Below are 18,377 nucleotides of genomic sequence, written 5' to 3'. Positions count from 1 at the left end.
AAAAGTATTTTAATAAAAAATACTGGCCATGAAAAAACAGGTTTTACTGTTGTTTTCACGCCAATAAGCAATAAGTACGTAAATATCGTATTTTTATGAAATAGGATGAAAATAATAAATGTTATCGTTTTTTTTTTTTTTTACACAAAATGACATGCTCCCTACACCATCTATTAATGAAAAAATAACAATCAAGTTCACAACAAGATGTACATATTTAAGTCATATTTCATCTTAAAAGCATTTCACCATAACAAAAAAAAACATATGCTAAATAGAAGCAACAAAATCGTTCTGAATCGAGTTAAGTAGGGCAAAATAACCCTGCATCGGCCCTCAGCTGATTTTTCCAAACCAAAACATTGATTGCTTTGTTTGTATTTTATAATCATATACGTAGTAATAATTGAGACTGCATACAGTATTATTGCGGATACAGTGAACGTAAAGCATTAACTTTTTAAGAGAGCCAAGGGAAAAGATTGCATATTTGTTACTGTTTGTATTTTATAAAGGGTCTCTTGGTTCGCCTTTGGTACCAATACATGGAAACTACATCACCGATAACCAGACAACAGTGCCATCTATTAACAAATAAATAAAAAAAACAAAAAAAAACTAAGTCTTGTTTATGTGTTAAGTCAATTTTCAACTTAAAAACACTTCATATAAATAAAAATAACCTTGTCACATATGAATAAAGTTTCTGGAGATTAATCTATGCCAAATATAGAAGCAAGAAAATCGCCTTGAATTAAGTTAAATAAGGCAAAATAATCTTACCTCCACCCTCATCTGATTTTTCCAAACCAAAACATGACCGGTTTGTTTGTATTTTATAACAAATAGTTAATACAACGGGACTACATTAACAGTATTATTGTTGGGATACTGCAAAGTAAAGGATAACCTTTTAAAAGAGCAGAGTAAAAGATGCATATTCATTATGTTTGTATTTTATGCAGTGGTCTCAGCACCTAGCCTAAGAAACCGATAACCAGACAACGGCACTATAAACCCTATGGAGTGTAAAATCCAGTTATGAATACTATATTTAACAAGTGCCGTAAAACCGAAATGCCACTAACCGATGGTGACGGTAACTTTGGGCCATCTGTACGTACTTGGTAAGTACAGGCAACCCCTGGTTATGGCGCTGATCTTACGGTGCTTGTCCAGCAACGTGAATAACTGGATTTTCAGCCCCAATCTCCACTTACCATAGCCACTGATCAATCATTCGCTAATGTTACTTCAGAATCTACCTAATGACCAAACAAGGATGTCAGAGGAGAGAGAGATGAGACAGAGAGAGATGACGGAGAGAGAGATGAGAGGAGAGAAGATGAGATGGAAGAGAGAGACGAGAGGAGAGAGAGAGAGAGAACAAACCTGACTGACGTCATAACTCGGGAAAAGGTTGCCTCCTTCTCCAGTCCTTGGGTATATAAAACTGCTGTACATACAAAGACAACTTTTAAAACTTTCTCCAGGCAACACAGCCCAGGAACGCCTGACAATCCCTGGTTATTGGCGCTATTATTGCTGATTTTGAGTTATTGGTGATTTTTACTTATTGTCAGACCACTGGGAACTGAACCCCCACTGGTAACTGGGGAATGCCTGTATATATAAAACTTTATCATAAAAAGGCCATTTTTATATAAGTTACTTACCAATTACATAGCTGAGCCCCACATTGGCAGGAGGTGGGATACATGGACATATTTTATCTCAAAACATTAATTCATGTAATGAATTGAAAAATGACAATTTTTTATTCGGAAAATTGCATTTTTCCTAACGATACAAACCTGAGGTCCTTTAACAACTAGGAAGTAGGCTAGCGGCATGCTGGAACCGGTCGTAAGCTTCGCAACAAGGGGAGAACGGTTAGTTAACTGCCTTGTCCGACAGTTCGCGCCGCGCCTGGCGGGACTGGGAGGTAAACAAATCACTTTTGCGTTTTCGGCCCAATTGCAAAATACGCAGTGAGCGGCGGGGTTGGCATGAGGAGGCGGGACTATATGTAAAGGACCTCCCAGCGGTTTGTATAGTTAGGAAAAATGGCAATTTTCGACAAATTGTCATTTGTTACCTGATACGGTAATACAAACCATCGGCCTTCTTAAACAAGAGGAAGACTCACGTCTTGGTGGGAGGAATATGAGTCTTTTGATGAACAGACTGGTGTTCGTCACCATCCCTGGAATGCCTTCCCTGGTCGTTAAAGAGCGAAGGGGAGGGATCCAAACGCCTCTGTCCGATTGAATCGGGGTCTCGTGTCGACCGCAGGATCAATGGGTCAAGGACCTACGGGCCGAGTACTAAAGAGAGAGTGGGCAAGCGCTATCTCTTAGTTACCAGGCAAGCAAGAAACTTGTTCCTGTTTGCAAGAGGCAACATTTTAAAGTATGGGTTGGTCTCAAGATTTGGCATCCCACTTCCTCCCCCTTGTTGGAGGAAGTGGTGGATATACCGCTTCCTATCCCTAGTGAAAGGGATAAGGATGGGCGGGGCTATGTTGAGTAGCCTCACACCTGCATCTTGTCCTTATCCAGCAGGGTGACGACCGTGTCCTCCCCTAACCACAGGTTAAGAGGGGAAGAAAAAGATGGGTAAGAGGAGCCAGTCTACACTCTCATTTCACCATCCATTCCTTACGGTTCACAACAGGACTCGATGCTGCTCAGGCCCTGCGAGGGGTATCGGGTTCGCTAACAAAGTGTTGGAAGCCAGCCACCACGGGTCCCAAGGAAAAAAGATCCAAGGAACTGACCTGGGGGGCAAATATCCCGAAGGTAGAAGGAAGGGGCATTGTGGTCTGGTTGGAACCAGACCCTGCCTTCAGTTACCTGCGGCCAAGGAGAAAGAACTTCTTGGACAAGGCAGCATCTCCTTCGCATCGAAGGCGGTTGAAGTTCCATTAGGGAGGTGGGGACTGTGAACGGGACTCGAACCAATCGTCAAGGGCAACCCGAAGGGGTTCTGAGTCTTCGATACGAAGTTCGGTTACGAAATCGAGCGCAACGGAGCCCCATCCCCCTGGGTTGCCTGAACTTCGCAGGGAGAAGTCATTGCAGTTCCCTCAGAGGTAAAAGAAGGAAAATTAGTCGCATGACCTATCTCCCTCTTCTCTACTTCGGTGATGTCCCAGTACCCCATACTGGTCTGTCCGTTAGCAACGAAGTCTCTCGGCCATCCTCCTGATCCCCAATGCAGCGAAGTTCTCGGTAGTGGAAGTAGGACAGGACACCGGACACTCCATGGTGGCGGGTGTCAATGGTATGGGTACCTGTGACAACGCTATTTAAAACGAACGTAATGGGTTGCTGTTGTAACAAACCGAAACTAAGTCAACAGCGTTTAAATTCGTTAACTGACTTCTGGGCGCTCGGACAAAGAAACTGCCGACCGACAGCGTTCGGTAGGAGGCAAGTTGTCAAAAGCATCCCGAGTTAAGGTCACGTGACCTTCGCCTTTAAAGGGTTATTGCCGATGAGACCAACCAAACCAATGATGTATTTGTTTGTCACCATTGACCGGGACAGCGAGTGGTGATGATTCTCTTTTTAAGGGCCAGTGGACCCAACAGGCGAAAGGTCCAATTGCCTTCTAGAGGGACAGAGGTCCCTGGAATGGTAAAAAATCATCTCAAGTTTGTTTGAATCTTCAGCTAAAAGGAGAAAACAACCACTATTGTACAGTTGAAGACGAAGGTAGATTATTGAATGCAACCTACGTCATCACAATATGAATCGAGAGAAGGATCTCAAAAGATTCATAACCTGTGGCTTACAAATGACTGAAAAACGCTACCCAGCTTATTTCATTGCTGTCAGGTGAGAAGTCGTAGTTGCCAATGAAAGCGCGGGCGGGGACGTTCTTCAGTAATGAAAACACAGGTGAAAGAAAGCCACCTGAAGAACTGCTGCTTTCATGGGCTGCACATTTGGAGGTTAAGAGCTGTCAAGGTCGGAGAGTAGGCGATTGTTTCTTCACAAAACATCTTTGCAATTCGGGTTTTTTGAACAATGAACAATTGTACACCTACGAATACGAGATAATTTTGAAGACAAAACTCAGATTGTTCTTGCAAAAATCATTCGCAATTATCGCAGTGACGACTGCAGCGGAGGGAGGACTTGTTACAGACTTCTTTGTTACCGTGCGGTGGTAAACAGAAAGATGAAAGAGCCAAGAGATTATCTTCTTTGTTGAAAATTCGGCGCAATGTCGAAGGCCGATGTGGAATCTAGCGTTCCCACCGCAGTAGATGAGGGTCCTTCATTATTGCTGAGAATCCCACCCGTTGAATCAGAGACCTAAAGGTCCATGATTGATTAGGCAGCAGATACGGTTCGGTTAGTCCAATCAAAGCAGGGGAGGGGAGAGGAGACATAACATGAACCGTGGAAATCTAGGAGGTGGCCCAGCTGATAAAACTGAAGTGCTTAATATCAGGCAGTTCAATACGCCAGTGGTTGGGAGCCTGCTTGACTCGTCATCCTTGAGTTGCCAGGTAAATCCATTATTCAGACGAAGGAATGCGGTTCAGGCTAGAAACTACCGAGCATAAAAAGAATATCGCCTCGGGCAAATTATATTTTAGGCGAAAACGAATTTCGGTTAAATATAAAAGTTGAAAATGGTGTTGTTCGTGACAAAACCATAAGTATGATAAAATTGAAACTGAAAACTCCTGGGAGGTTGCAGGCAACCCCGAGTCTTCGCAGTTCAATTATAATACTTTCTCGTCTAAGTCCGCAAATCCGTAGAATAACTTAGGATATGCGCCTACCCCTCGGACAATTCAAACTGCTTAGCAGAATCAAGGTCGCCGAAGGTTAATATACGTTAGTTATATTTTGTTAAGGATTCTGAACAAAACGATCTCCAATCCTAAATTCTTTCCTTCAAGAAAACAAAACTAAAAAGGATTGGAGAATCGACCCACCTTCCTTCTCTGATCAAAGAGAGTGAAGGAAGAAGTCTTACTCGGAAGGAAACGCTTCCAAGGGTGGGAACAGAATACTAAGACGATAGTTTCAAGCCAAAAACTGGATATTCCCGTTCCGATCTTCCTCTATTCCAGGTTGGTCCGCCTACTGTGATGGATAGTTTTCTTTCAGCAGCAGTCTTCTTCACCCAATGCTAGAAAATTCCAGGGAATTCGAGCATAGGTCAGAGGTTACCCGAGTTATCGGTGGAAACATATCGGGGTTTATCGCTCTCGCTCACTTTGGCACCGTGGTCTCGCGTAAAGTGTTGAAGATCGTAAAAACTCGAAACACTCTGAATGCGCTAGAAATTCCGTAGAATTCTTAAGCAGTCTGCGAAAACCCCACCGAATTCGTCAAAACGATATCGGCTGGTGGTCCATCTCGATTCCCGTAGGAAATCGAGAATGAGGAAGCAGGATTTCCCATCCTCACAACGACCGCGGGGCTTACGTTCAGGATAGGACCCGAAGGTCCCAACCCCCGGGGTAGCGCGAAGGTCCCGAACGTGGGATCCCTACAAAGAAATCTCTGTAGGATCCTTCCCATTTCCCACTGTAAGCCGTATAAGGAGAGAGGGAATGGGGAAGGAAAATTGGGATACTCGCTCGCTCCTTCCCAGTGGAACTAGGCAGTTGGAGAAGAGTAGGAGCAGCCATCGCCTTTGCGGCGGACGGCCTCTCAGAGTCTGGGGAAAACGTATAGGTCAGGAGAAAACGTTTTCCCGTCAGGGGGGGTTTTCCCGTCTCTCACTTTTCGGAGGAGGGTTACGAACTCTCACTGTAGGTAAGGGTCTGCCGCCACTGGTGAACGTTCGTATGCGGGTGGGCTTTGATCGACACCTGACCAGGGAGAGAGCCGATTACCGTTCCTCCCTGACTCATTCCAAGTCCCTCCCGTCGAGGTCGGAAAATCCTTCCAGGAGGGACCGAAGGAGTATTTAAAATACGGTGTGCCGAAGACACGTAGAAAACGCCGCTGTCGCAGTCAGAGGAGGTGGAAGGTAGCTTGATCGGGGGGGGGACAACCGGCCAGAACTGAGAGAGCCATTCTTGTGCCGGAGACGATGGACAACTGGTTCGAGGACCAGAATCGGCCAAGCTCCAGATCGCGGCAGAACCCCACCGTCGGTTTGGGTTCCCTCTCGGGCCCAAAAAACCCCAAGGGGGGAAACGACCCCATTCGGGAGCCAGAGACTTGTGGGCTTTCTGTGACTGGTGGAGCGGCCAATCCTTCCGCAGGGTCATTGATGGCTGACGGAATAGCTTAATGGACACTTCTGCAAATTCCTCTGGTATCTTCGGGAGTAAACCGCGTCGTTGCGGAGTAAGAGGAGGAACCGTTACCAGTCCCTCCAACAAGAACATGATACCCTAGAATTAATTCCCTCCTTCAGAAGGAGGGGGAAGAGCGGCAGACCCCTGCACTGGACGGTCGCCTTCCAGCTTAATTGCGCGTATGTCCTGGTCGGTTCCTAGAAAAACCAGTGCTCTGGTCCATACGGCGTCATTAGCGGCGGGGTCGCGAGCGGCGCACCTCATAGCGATCAAGCTCACAGGTACCTCGCTCCTCCCGGCGTTAGCCCGAGGAGGTTGAAGGGTACAGGGAGAGGCAGACCTGACGCAGCCCCCCCCATAGCTCGCTGGCAGGAACCAGCTGTGCTTGGAGGGCTGCTGCTGATCGTTCAAACCCGCGGTGGCGATAGAGCAGCATAGCCTAGCCTTGACCTGCTAGACCTGAGGCGAGAGGCTGGGCTGAGAACGTCGACGCTGATCTCTAAGCGTTCAGGCGAGCTGTTGCTGGGTTACCGTCTCCAGCCCGGGTCCCGATGGGAGCGGCCGTCAGGTGACCTGACTAGGCTCGCTGTCACGGTTGAGACGCCGGCGAGCGTCCTCCTCCGGCGCGTCGAGCCGCTGGTACCAGCCGTGGCTGGTACCGACGGCCGCAGGGGACCCCTTCCATCGCCTCAACAATAACCGTTATGGGAGAGGACAAGACCTGACGCTCCCCCCTAGCTAGCTGGCAGGGGACCAGCGTTGCGTGGAGGGCTGCTGCTGATAGTCAACCCGCGGTGACGGTCTCAGGCAGGCAGCAGGCCTAGCCTTACCGCCCGCCTGGGGCGATTTGGGCCTCGGCTCGAGGAACGTCGGAGAACGATCACTTAGCGGTCAGGAAGAGCTGTCGCTGGTCACCGTCTTCCGCCCGACCCGGTCCCAATTGGGAAGCGGCGGACGTGGGTGACCTGCTAGGCTCTGTGGTCGCGTCGAGACCGGACCAAGCGTCCTCTCGGCAGCGTCGAGGTCGCTCGGTACAAGCCGGGCTAGGTACCGGCGGCCGCTGGGGACCCTTCACCTGCCTCAAACCCTACAAACCCGTGGCTGATCAGCGGCCCCCCACGTAACCCGTTAGACCCGACGCAGCCAGCTTGATCGCCTGCGAGAGCGTCCAACTGGCCTGGCGAGAGGTCGTGGTGCACGAACCGCTCCGCCAGCAGCTTTCTGCTCCAGCGCCGCTTGTCTTGACGGTCCGAGCGAGCTCGGGCGTCAGAAAACTTTTGGCTGGACGCGTCTTCTTGGATAAAAGAGCGTCCACTCGGTGCTTCTTCGCGAAACGAGAAGCGGCCCGAAGGACGGAAAACCTGGTTTTAGCGGCAAGACCCGCTAGCACCAGGTGAGGGACGCACCAAGCCGAGGCTGGTGGGCCCTCTTGGTCCCCGGTCGACTTATTGCTTTGCAGAAAGAAGCGACGGGCCCAGTTCACCCGAAGGAAACAGGAGGACCAGCAGAAGAGCTCCACCCAGCTCGCTCGAGCGAGCCAGGGCCCATTCAGAAGGATCCCGAAGGAGTCTTCTTAGGGGGGAAGGAAGGCCAAACCTTCTTCTTCTTCGGACGGTTGGACCTTTAGAAAGTCGAAAGGGGAAGGAGAGGCAGGGCACGACGAAGAAGACGACGACGACACCTTCTTCCTCTTCTCTTCTTCTTCCAGGCCGGCTCCGCAGGACAGACGTCAGGTCTTCCATCCAGGAGGGAGCCGGGGCAGTTGCCGAAGCAACAGGGGGCCCGACTGCACCTGTCCGGAAAGACCTGAGACTGTGACAGCATCACCAACAGCAGGAACAACAGGAACAGGTCCAGGAACCGCAGGAACATCTGAAAAGTGAATGAGCAGCAGGCACCTGATCTGAAAGGGAATGAGCGGCTGGGACAGCAACAGGTACGGCAGGCACGGCAGGACCACAGGAGAGACAGGCGTCCTGTCGGCAGCTACCGTCATCCTCGGCACTGGCGGCAGGTCCAGGGGGGTACTCTTTGGGCAGCGGCAGTCCGGGGTCGGCAATACAAAGAACCCAGGTGGCGGTGGCACCGTCCTGATTGGCACGGCAGGAAGTTGGTTCTGGATTGCAGCCGTGGGTGTTACCGACATGACATGTGGTGTGTACACCAGGTGCGGTGACATCTCATATGCTGGTGCGAGATTGTGGTTGTTGTAGTGGTTACCGTATCATGAGTGACCACTGCCGACCCCGCCAACCGCTGAATCAACCCCTGCAGTCCCAGCGACTCTCACACCTGTCCCAGGTCGTCCTCGCTGATGGCAAACCTGCGGAAGCAACAGTCGGGTTAATTAGAGGGCTTCCTCGCGCCTGGGGGGAGAGAACCCCACCCAGAGCGGACGGAAGACCCCGAGTACAACTGGACGTCCGTACCAAAGGAGTCACTGGACTTCCGATGACTTCTTGTGTCCTCGTACAGCACCCACTGCGCCTCTGACGAATGCAACACGTTACACAGGGCTCGTTGCGGGAGCACTCTCGCCCCCGACAACGAGTACAAACCTCGTGAGGATCTACATCTACATTCAACGGTCGTCCCACGGATGTAGCACCTGCGGTAACATAGATAGATTAGTAAGAGGGGTTCCTCACGCACGGGGGGAAGACATGCCCCACCCCGAACGCAAGGAAGCCCCCACATACAAAAATACAATGAAGAAGCTGAGCTGGGGGGCAGGAAGGAAGACGAAGAATCGGCTACCAACTTCCTGGCAGACCTTCGCTTCCCCCACCCCCGCACAGCAGTGAAAAGTAATATGAAAATGAAACAGAATACTGCCCTTGCGATTCACTTCATAGAACTTAAAGGAGAAAAGATCAATTCCCGGGTAAGAACGGAAACTTGATCCAATAATATGATGCTATCATAAAATATATATGAAAATGAAACAGAATACTGCACTTGCGATTTCATTCACATAAAAAATCGTAAGGATCAATTACGGGTAAGAACGAAAATTGATCCAGATTAAATTCATGCAATCAATAAATGAAAATGAAAAGAATATTGCAATTGCGAATCCACTTTCATTGCATTCTATATACAAAATTAAAAGTTCGTGCCGAGCGCACTCACACTCTCGGTAACGAACGCACAGGGCAAAAATATAATGAAAAAAGTACTTACATTTTTCAATTACACCCTTTCGCCCAAATACAGACTCGGCGCGAGCGCCGCCCGCCCTCGGCACCGAGACATAATTCAAGGGTTCATAATTAAGTAATGAAAATGAAAACAGTGTACTTACAGTTTCATTTTCAAGTCAAACAAACCATTAGTAGAAAACACAATATAAACAAAGCATACGACGATGAAGCGGGCAGAGAGCGATGACGAACACGTCCTTCACACCCGCGGCCGAGAAAGCAAAAAGTGATTTGTTTACCTCCAGTCGCGCGGCGCGCGACTGTCGGACAAGCAGTTAACTACCGTTCTCCCCTTGTTCGAAGCTTACGACCGTTCCAGCTGCCGCTAGCTACTTCCTATTGTTAAAGGACCGATGGTTTGTATTACGTATCGGAACAATAGAAAAGTTGCTAGCATTGAATACAATGCTTGTTGTTCCTTGTTAGTTGAGAGAACTTGCAGTAAAAACTGCCTCTGGTTTATGCTGAACTTAACCTCTAGTGGCGTGGTGGTAAATCCGTGGAGCGCCTCTATTTAAGTGGGAACTTTGCAGTGAAGGAGCGTCCGATGGCTAGTAGAGTATCAGGGGAGCTTTGCAGCAAAATATATAATCGATGGCTAGCAAAGCATCCATAATGCCCTTTCAACAACAGATAGCTCTGGAGGGAAGATATTGTCATTCCACAGGAAATCAGACCAAGGAGATTATATGGAACCAAAGTGAAACCCAAAGGAAGGCGGTGAGCTGACAGAGAAAAACTGCAGCCATTATCTGTGTGTTTTTCACAGGCTGCAAGACACCAAAAACGTCACACTGCCTAAAGTCTGCACCGGAAACTTTGAGACTGGATAAAACCTCTGATATGTAGTTGTCAAACTGATTAACATCTCAGTGGATAACAGAGTTCCCAGATGACTCATCCACACTTGAGTCCCCTATCTTCTTAGTCCCTGCTCCTGTTGCCAGTGAAGAAAGACTTTTACTTCAAAAATCTTGACAAGAACTTCAGCCAGGAGGACTAATTCCATCTAAGCACCATAGGGAGAGAAAAAAAAAAAAACAGACACTTGCCTTTCTCCCAACTTTCTGATACTACTTAGAGGCAAAGAAAAACTGCCAGAGGTGGGAGCTTTCTTCAGCAAGCTCATAAAATCATGCACTTAAGTCCCTCTCTGCAAAGGACAGGGCTTTGAGAAGCTACTAAACAGTAAAAAGGGAGTAACTTTGGCTTGTCTGGAACTAGGCAAAGGTGGAACATGCAGATGAGAGACAAAAGCACTTGTGAACAGTTGTATGGTACTCAAAGGCAGGAGTCCAATACCAAAGAGTGGGCACCCAATGATCAGGGACTAGCGTTGGCCACTTAAAGACCGGAGCTAGATATTCAAATGGAAATTGGCACTCACAAAAGAACAACACTATGTTCTTAAAAGAGACAGGCGCTATTGGGCGCAAGAACATTACTGGGCACTAATGGGTGGAAAGGGCGTTACAGGGCACTATTGGCTCGGATGATAATAAATGCTCAGACACTGCTGGTCACTTGGTGCCAAACACTGGCATTCCACAACCTGAAGCTCAAAAGACAAAGGCATAAGACTGTCCCAGACATTGTGAGAAGGCTGTAGACTATACTCCTCGAGACTCTTGCATATGAACAGAGAACAAAACTATCTGAACAGTGCCCATCCAATGCTGCGATTCACCATAAAAAATGGTAACAGCACTTTTGGCTATCTGAAAAGTGCCTTCTACACTGGAGTATTGCTAGGGACAACAAATACACATCCCTATGGAGCTTTTTCAATGGCTGTCTGTTGACACCTGTGCACAACAGGCTCGACTGAGGGGTAACCACTCGAGAGCAGAACTCCCTTCGGACTCCCAAGGAGGTATACTGATAGTCCCAAGGACCATCAGTATACCTCCCAGGTTTAGGACAGTCTGACAGGGATTGAATTTAGAAGATCTGAAGGGGCCAGATGGCCACCTCCTCCACTACACATCCAGTAAGATGCCTTTCCATTGGTTGTCTGTCAATACCTGGGACCGGTAACAGGCTTGACTGAGGGGGCGACTACACATAGGACTTCCAACCAGCCTCCACTGGACTTCCAGTATGACTCCTCCCAGGTTTAGGGGAGTATAACAGTGACTTAGGTCTAGGAGAACCGGCGAACCGGATTATCACCTCCTCCACTGCACAACACTTCACACTTACAGGCTTAATTTCTGTCAACCCATACACGAGACTGGCAAAGGCATGAGAAAGAACCAAGGGAGCCAGGCATGCAAGCAAATGAATAAGATAAGAGGACCAATAAAAGGAGAAAAAAAATTTGATGCAATTAGAGAGTTGGCGGCAGTAGATAGGGAGTAGGTACCGAGAGCTGGGTGTTCTAAGCTGGTACCAGGCTGTAGTTGGCGCCAGGCTAGCTGGGCACCAGGCGAGCTAGTAGCTTGGAAGCTAAGAGCTAAGAACTGGTGAGCACTTTGGGTGCTCAGAGCAAGATTTCCGTCTGTCAAGAACAGCTACTCTTTCCCAAAAAGCAGCTGAAATAAAAGCACAATTTCTTTATTTACTATGTTCTGCCCTTCCACTTTCCCAGTTCTCTGCAAAGGAAAGTGTAACAAGATGTTTAATCCTTTACCGATAATGCTGAAATATACAAAGTACCATCATGGAAACATATCTCAACTCATGTCTAACACTGAGACTTTTAGATAGAATTGCATTTCAAACAATGGTAGTGAATGTAATGTTTACATTTTATTATGCTAATCAGTAAAGGTAGTAATTATATTTTTACAGAAGAACGGTTTTAAACTTGCTTTATTGATGTTTTCATCTCACCAGTTATAATAAACTGCCCAACCAAAAATGGCTAAGTCCTAGATTTATATAGAAAAATGTAGTTAAAACCGAAAACCGCAACCATGTATGATAGCTTTGAAAAATCAGCCATTCTTCTGCCTGTATCTTTTAACTAACTTTTGCTCTTCATGTTATGCTGCCTAAGTTATCTCTATCTACTTAGGCAAACAGTTTACAGCTAAGCTATGCTAGACTAGGTGGAAAATGACTGCTTTTATATAACTAGTAGCAAATTTTCTACTTACCAAGTAGAAATCAAGGAAGTAGTTAATCTGATTGCTAACTTGCAAGTGTAGCAAAAAATTATAAACTTGAATCAGATCTTAATAACAAAACAATGAAATACTGATCCTGGAAGTTATAAGCTTGTAAGTTACTGGAAATACATCACCGAAATCTAGTTAGATAACCGGCAAAAGATGAAAAAAGCTGCCACAAATATCCAATGTTTACATCGAGGATAGCAGAAACAGAACAAGGTTGTCTTAAGATGAGTATATCCTAAACAATCTGAACACCACTATCTTGACTACTTTGAACTACAAAAATGTTATTTCTATCTTACTGTCACTTGAAACATGAACACCTTGTCCCAGTGTGTCTTTGCCTTCTACCCCTGATCATGTTTTGCTAAACCAAATACTAACAGAATGCATGCATTAACCTTGGCATCGGTTTTTCCATCATTTACTGTTAAAAGGTACCGTATATTTCGGCGTATAAGTCGACCCTTTAGCCCCAAAAAATCATGCCAAAATTAGGGGGTGGACTTATTTAACGGTAACAAAAAGTGAATCTTTATTATTTTGGCATATCGGTACAGGAATCCAGGCTTTACAGTTGGCTAATAACAATGACAGCCTTGTTGAGGTAACTATGTATGTAAATACCAGTATTAAAAACATTTCGCACTGTAATACGACAATAATAATACATTAGAACATCCATTACCTTAAATAAAATGAAACAAATCAAAGTAACTTGAAGAAACCCCAATCGCACAGCAAGTGTAAACATTTCATAGCTATTTGTAGTACAGTAATTGAGAAGGATGCGTTCACTCTGACAGTTTTGTATTTACCGGGGTATTGTTCAAAAACATTTATTGTATGAAATCTTTATTTATCACTTTAAATAAAATAAAAAAAATTGTATTTAATAGTAAATATGTATTTAAAATCCTTCAAAATTACTTGAATCATCATCACTTAAATTAAACAATTCATCAGACAAATTATCATTTACGGTTTCATCATAAGGATCCCAGTTTGAATCTGGTGAATCAACTGCAGGTTCGTTTTCCCTCAAATGAGCCTGTTTATGCCATAAAAGAACCAATGGTCAAGGAATATTCCAACATAATAATAAAATACCGGCACGTCGTTTTAACAACCCAATCAAAACATTAACTTGAGTGGTAGTTTGTACATACATATATACGTAGGCTGTTATGCAGCGTTAGTTAGCGCTTTGTTTGTTTACATTACACTCAAGTAACGTATCTTTCGTTTCGTCATTTCTATTCATATTTGCCGGTATTCATCTTTTATATATTACACAGATTTGTTAATATACCGAGTATATTACCTGTATTTCTTATGGTAAGTAGAGCAACATATGTACCGTAATAACATTCAGGTTATTTTATATGATACGTTTTACACTGCTGCTTATTTTGAGCGTACGGTTGGCCTCACATTTTATAGGTCGACTAATATACCCGATATTAGTTAAAATCATAAAAATTTACTCAGAATTGGGGGGACGACTTATCTTCCGGTTGACTTATACGCTGAAATATACGGTAAATGGAAATACAGTAACTGAAAAAAAAATTAATTAAAAAAAGTGTAAACAGTCACAGTAACTTACTAAACAATACTGTAGTTGGTCTTCTGGACAGCTAGTGTCAAGGTGTGGCATCAGGTGGTAAACGGCACGATAAGCATCCGTAGGATTTCTACCACCATAGACTCTATGATTATTAAGGCCTGGTATTCTATCCTTGACATCCTCGGTGCTGAAAGGTAGAAATAATGCAAAAATGGTCTTCATAAGGCTATCACCATCATCATTTTTATCTTGATTACATATCAAATTTAATGTTTTACCCTTTAGTACCCAGATTCAGCAATGAGATAAAGAAGTGACAAAAATATGACTTCGTGGCATGCTACATCTTGACATGTAAAGTATTAGATTCCACCTACATTTAAAAATATACTGTACTATTATGAAAACCCTACATTTTTACACAAGTTAAATGTTTCCTAAATACAAACTTGTAGTTAACTGTTTCTGTAAAGTGAGAAAACAATCACCCAAATTTGATATAACTATCCAATGGACCAGAGGGAAAGTGGTTTGAAATTAACAACTGGTATATCTCCTGTTAACAACTGGTATATCTCCAGTTATATTAATAAAATCTGTGGTGTTGGGGGATATGATGTGAAAGTATGATGTTCCATAGGGTTTACCTGAAGTTAGCATATTATATTCAACATGAACAAAATGTATTACTTACAATCTCACCCTTTTACAAGTACAATATATCAATGACCATTCTAGTTTTGAGTAGAATAATGGTTATACAATAAATACAAAATATGTTGCAAACCTCAAGAGATATTACATATTCAAAGGAGAAAACTAGGCAAGTAAAATGTTGCTGATACAAATGTTAACAACTGCCATTTTTATACAAAAGCTTCTATCCAGGGTAACCATCCCTTTACCTAAGGGTAAAAAAGGATACAAGGTGCACCAATTACTATTATATAACAGTTGCATTTATAACTAATAACTGAAATTAGGTAAGTAGAACACTATGTTTCACCTCCTCAGTACAGCCAGTCTCTGGGTTACAACAAGGGTTCAGTTCCAATGCCACGACAAGCCAAAACATGGCATTACGTGAAACATCGTCAAAAATCATAAGAAAATGTTATTGTTAGTATACAATAAAGTTTGTTCATACTTACCTGTCAGATATATATATAGCTGTATTTTCTGAAGTCCGACAGAATTTTAAAAACTTCCGACACACGCAGTGGTCGGCCAGGTGGTTAGTACCCATTCCCGCCGCTGGGAGGCGGGTATCAGGAACCATTCCCATTTTCTATTCATAATTTTTATTTCCACTGTCCCCTGAGGGGAGGTGGGTGGGTAAAGGTAACCACTTGATATATATATCTGCCAGGTAAGTATGAACAAACTTTATTGTATCATAACAATATCATTTTGTTCATGAAACTTACCTGTCAGATATATATATAGCTGAATCCCACCTTTGGAGGTGGGAAGGGACAGAATAGAAGGATTTTAGGAAACAAATGCATGCAGATGATTTACATCTTGGTTCCACCTGTTAGCATAGCTGGCTTCGTGGTTACTGCCACGTAAGTCTCTTGTGCTACTAGAGTTTGCCAGCGAGGTAGAGACCTATATAGCTGGTGCACTCCAGATGATCTGTCAACAGGGGCGAGACCACGACGTGACTAGACCATATTGACCATACCATGAGGGCTAAGAAGTAAAATAAATATATATATATATATATCACCACCTGACCAACCTAGCCAAAGTTAAGGTGTTTTAACTAAGGCTTAAGAGTTAAGAAGTCGCCGTTGTCGGCGACTCATCAACTAAATTAAGAGCTCTTCCTAACCATTTTCTACAGGATAGGATGAGTGGTACTTCTTGCCCCCAAGATTTGTGTCTGCAGACACGTATGGCCCTAGCGAGCAGCAGAATCTCATATGCCATCTTCACATCTCGCAGGGAGTGTGAAGTGAACACAGAGTTGCTTCGCTAAAACATGGTACTCAGGATGTTACTGAGTGCCATGCTCTGTTGAAATGCTTCCGAGGCCGCGCCCTCACCTCGTGAGCATTTAGATAAAAAGATTTCAAATCTTTGTGCAAACACAATGAAGGAGCATTTTTGAAAGAACTCCTTAACACTAAAGCCAGGGTGTTCTTCGATATGGGCAAGTCTGGTCTTTTTCGGAACACTGCAGATTGCCCGAATGACTTCGACTTTCTTGAGTTTTATGTAGATAAAAACTTGAGAGACCCGACAGGGCACAGGACTCTCTCTGGCTCCTGCCCACTAACTTGTGCCATCCTTGCTTCCAAGCTTCTGGCCCAAGGACAAAACGGGTTTCCATTCTTAGGCCACAACGGAAGGCTTAGAGAGCACACCGCCTTGTCTTCTCTAAAGCCAAAACTTGTGACGATGGCTTAAAATTTCACTAACCCTCTTTGTCGTATCTAGGGTGGTTAGAAGAAGGCCTTCCTGATCACATGCAAAAAGTTAACAGGTAGGAGAGGTTCGAATGCTTTAACATCAAGAACTTCAGACTACGTCTAAGTTCCATATTGAAAGCTTCGATCTGGACATGCACAGTCAGTCCGTCTGTACTAAAGTCAGGTGACCGACCAGTTGACAAGTCAGACGAATCAAGGACAGCAAGGCTGTACCCTGAAGACCATAAGGCACTATTCTTCGCTGAAGAATGAGTGTCTGGACTGCCTGGGCGATTCAATCTAAGCAAACCTTGGGGGTGTATCAACGCAACCCAACGTCGTCAGCGAATCAACTGACTCGAGCTTCTGGTGCCAGGAGAAAGGAGCGAGGAGCAAAAAGGCAATTCAGTCCCGAAGGAAGAATGCCCTGACAGTCCAACCTGGTCTCATGTTACACGATCATCGGGGGTGTATAAACGCAACTGACTTCGTCAACAAGAAACTCAGGGCTACTATATGTCGCTGATCTCGACGAGTGTCTGACTCCGAGAAAACAGGTGAGACAAAAGTAGATGGTGAGCGAGTTTCGAGATTCCACGAACTCAAAAATCGTTTGAAGGGCTTTGTTTGTTTGACAGACGCAAAATCTCCTGAGCCCAAAGGCCGTCAACAACATATTTGCATATTCTTTAATAGTTGTGACTGCCAGCTTATCCCATTCTTCAGACGGAAAAGGAAGACGGTAATCTTATTCCTGTCAACCTCTCGATAGTCTGAACGTAGTCAGACTCAGAGCGGAGAGGTTATAGGTACCTTTCGAGTTAGAGTAGACCGACTCTCTCGGAAAAGGTCCTTGGAAAGTGAACTAGGAAATATGTGACCTCTGTGAATCCAGGATTCTGAAGGCCAACATGGGGCGATCAGTGTCATTGTCGCTCCCTGTGACGTCATAAATCCTCTTATTACATTTCCTAAGCGATTGAAAAAGGGGAAAAAGAGAGAAACTAAACATCCATCCCCGTTCAATATCATAGGATGGCGTTTAATGGTACCGATCCCGGATCGAGAATAAGGGAGCAGAGAAGAAGCGCCTCTTCGTCCTCAACATATCGAAGAGAAGAATGAAAGGGCGTCCCTAAAGTCTACACAACTCTCAACTTACTTCTAAAGAAAGATTCCACTCGGAAGTGAATAATTGCTGCCGTCGATCGAGACGATTCGTACGGACTTTTGCAATCCTGTAACGAACCTGTAGAGGATCGTTACATTTTACGCCTGTTGTTATAATAGGCTCTTTCTCGTAAACTCGAACAAGGACCGAGAGAAGATACTTCTTAAGATATGAGAGAGCTGTGGAATATCAGAGTTGATCTGGACCACTGGGTTTCCCAAAAACTCGTTTCGAGGACTGGAGGGACTACCGAATCGCTTTTACTTCTTTCAGATTAAGATCCAGGACATCTGAAACCCTATCCAGATGTCCGGCACCTTCTTTCTATCACCTCAGGTGATAGACGCACTGAGAGATGTTCAGAATCATTGCTAGATCTTGAATAATATTTCAGTTTCCCGGTAGGAAAAAACTGTGGTCTGAATTGCAGTCTATTCGGGGAAACAAACTTCTTCAGGAAGGAAATGGTCCCAGCAAGCTCATCCATTCCCTCCCCGAGTATGCTTACTTCCCTAAATAAGGCTGCGCTTTGCCTAAGCAGGAGAGCAAATAAAAGTGCAATGTTGCGGTAGACTCGTAGTTCCATACCGTGCGGTAACGAGCACCGAAAGGATTAAGAG

At 45.1% G+C, this 18,377-nt stretch overlaps 1 protein-coding gene across 3 annotated transcripts in view; it reads right to left on the bottom strand.

Moving 5' to 3' along the window:
* Window positions 1–18,377, bottom strand: part of LOC135221644 (SET and MYND domain-containing protein 4-like) — a 158,365-nt gene that overhangs the window by 69,047 nt on the left and 70,941 nt on the right. For all 3 annotated transcript variants that reach the window (XM_064259332.1, XM_064259331.1, XM_064259333.1), the window contains one exon: window positions 14,209–14,356. In XM_064259332.1, the coding sequence (XP_064115402.1) occupies window positions 14,209–14,356 (148 nt within the window). The remainder of the gene's footprint in view (window positions 1–14,208; window positions 14,357–18,377) is intronic.

This window comes from Macrobrachium nipponense, chromosome 3 (assembly GCF_015104395.2).
Source record: "Macrobrachium nipponense isolate FS-2020 chromosome 3, ASM1510439v2, whole genome shotgun sequence".
NCBI classification, from domain to species: Eukaryota; Metazoa; Arthropoda; class Malacostraca; order Decapoda; family Palaemonidae; genus Macrobrachium; species Macrobrachium nipponense.
This window is presented reverse-complemented; position numbering and strand designations above follow the sequence as displayed.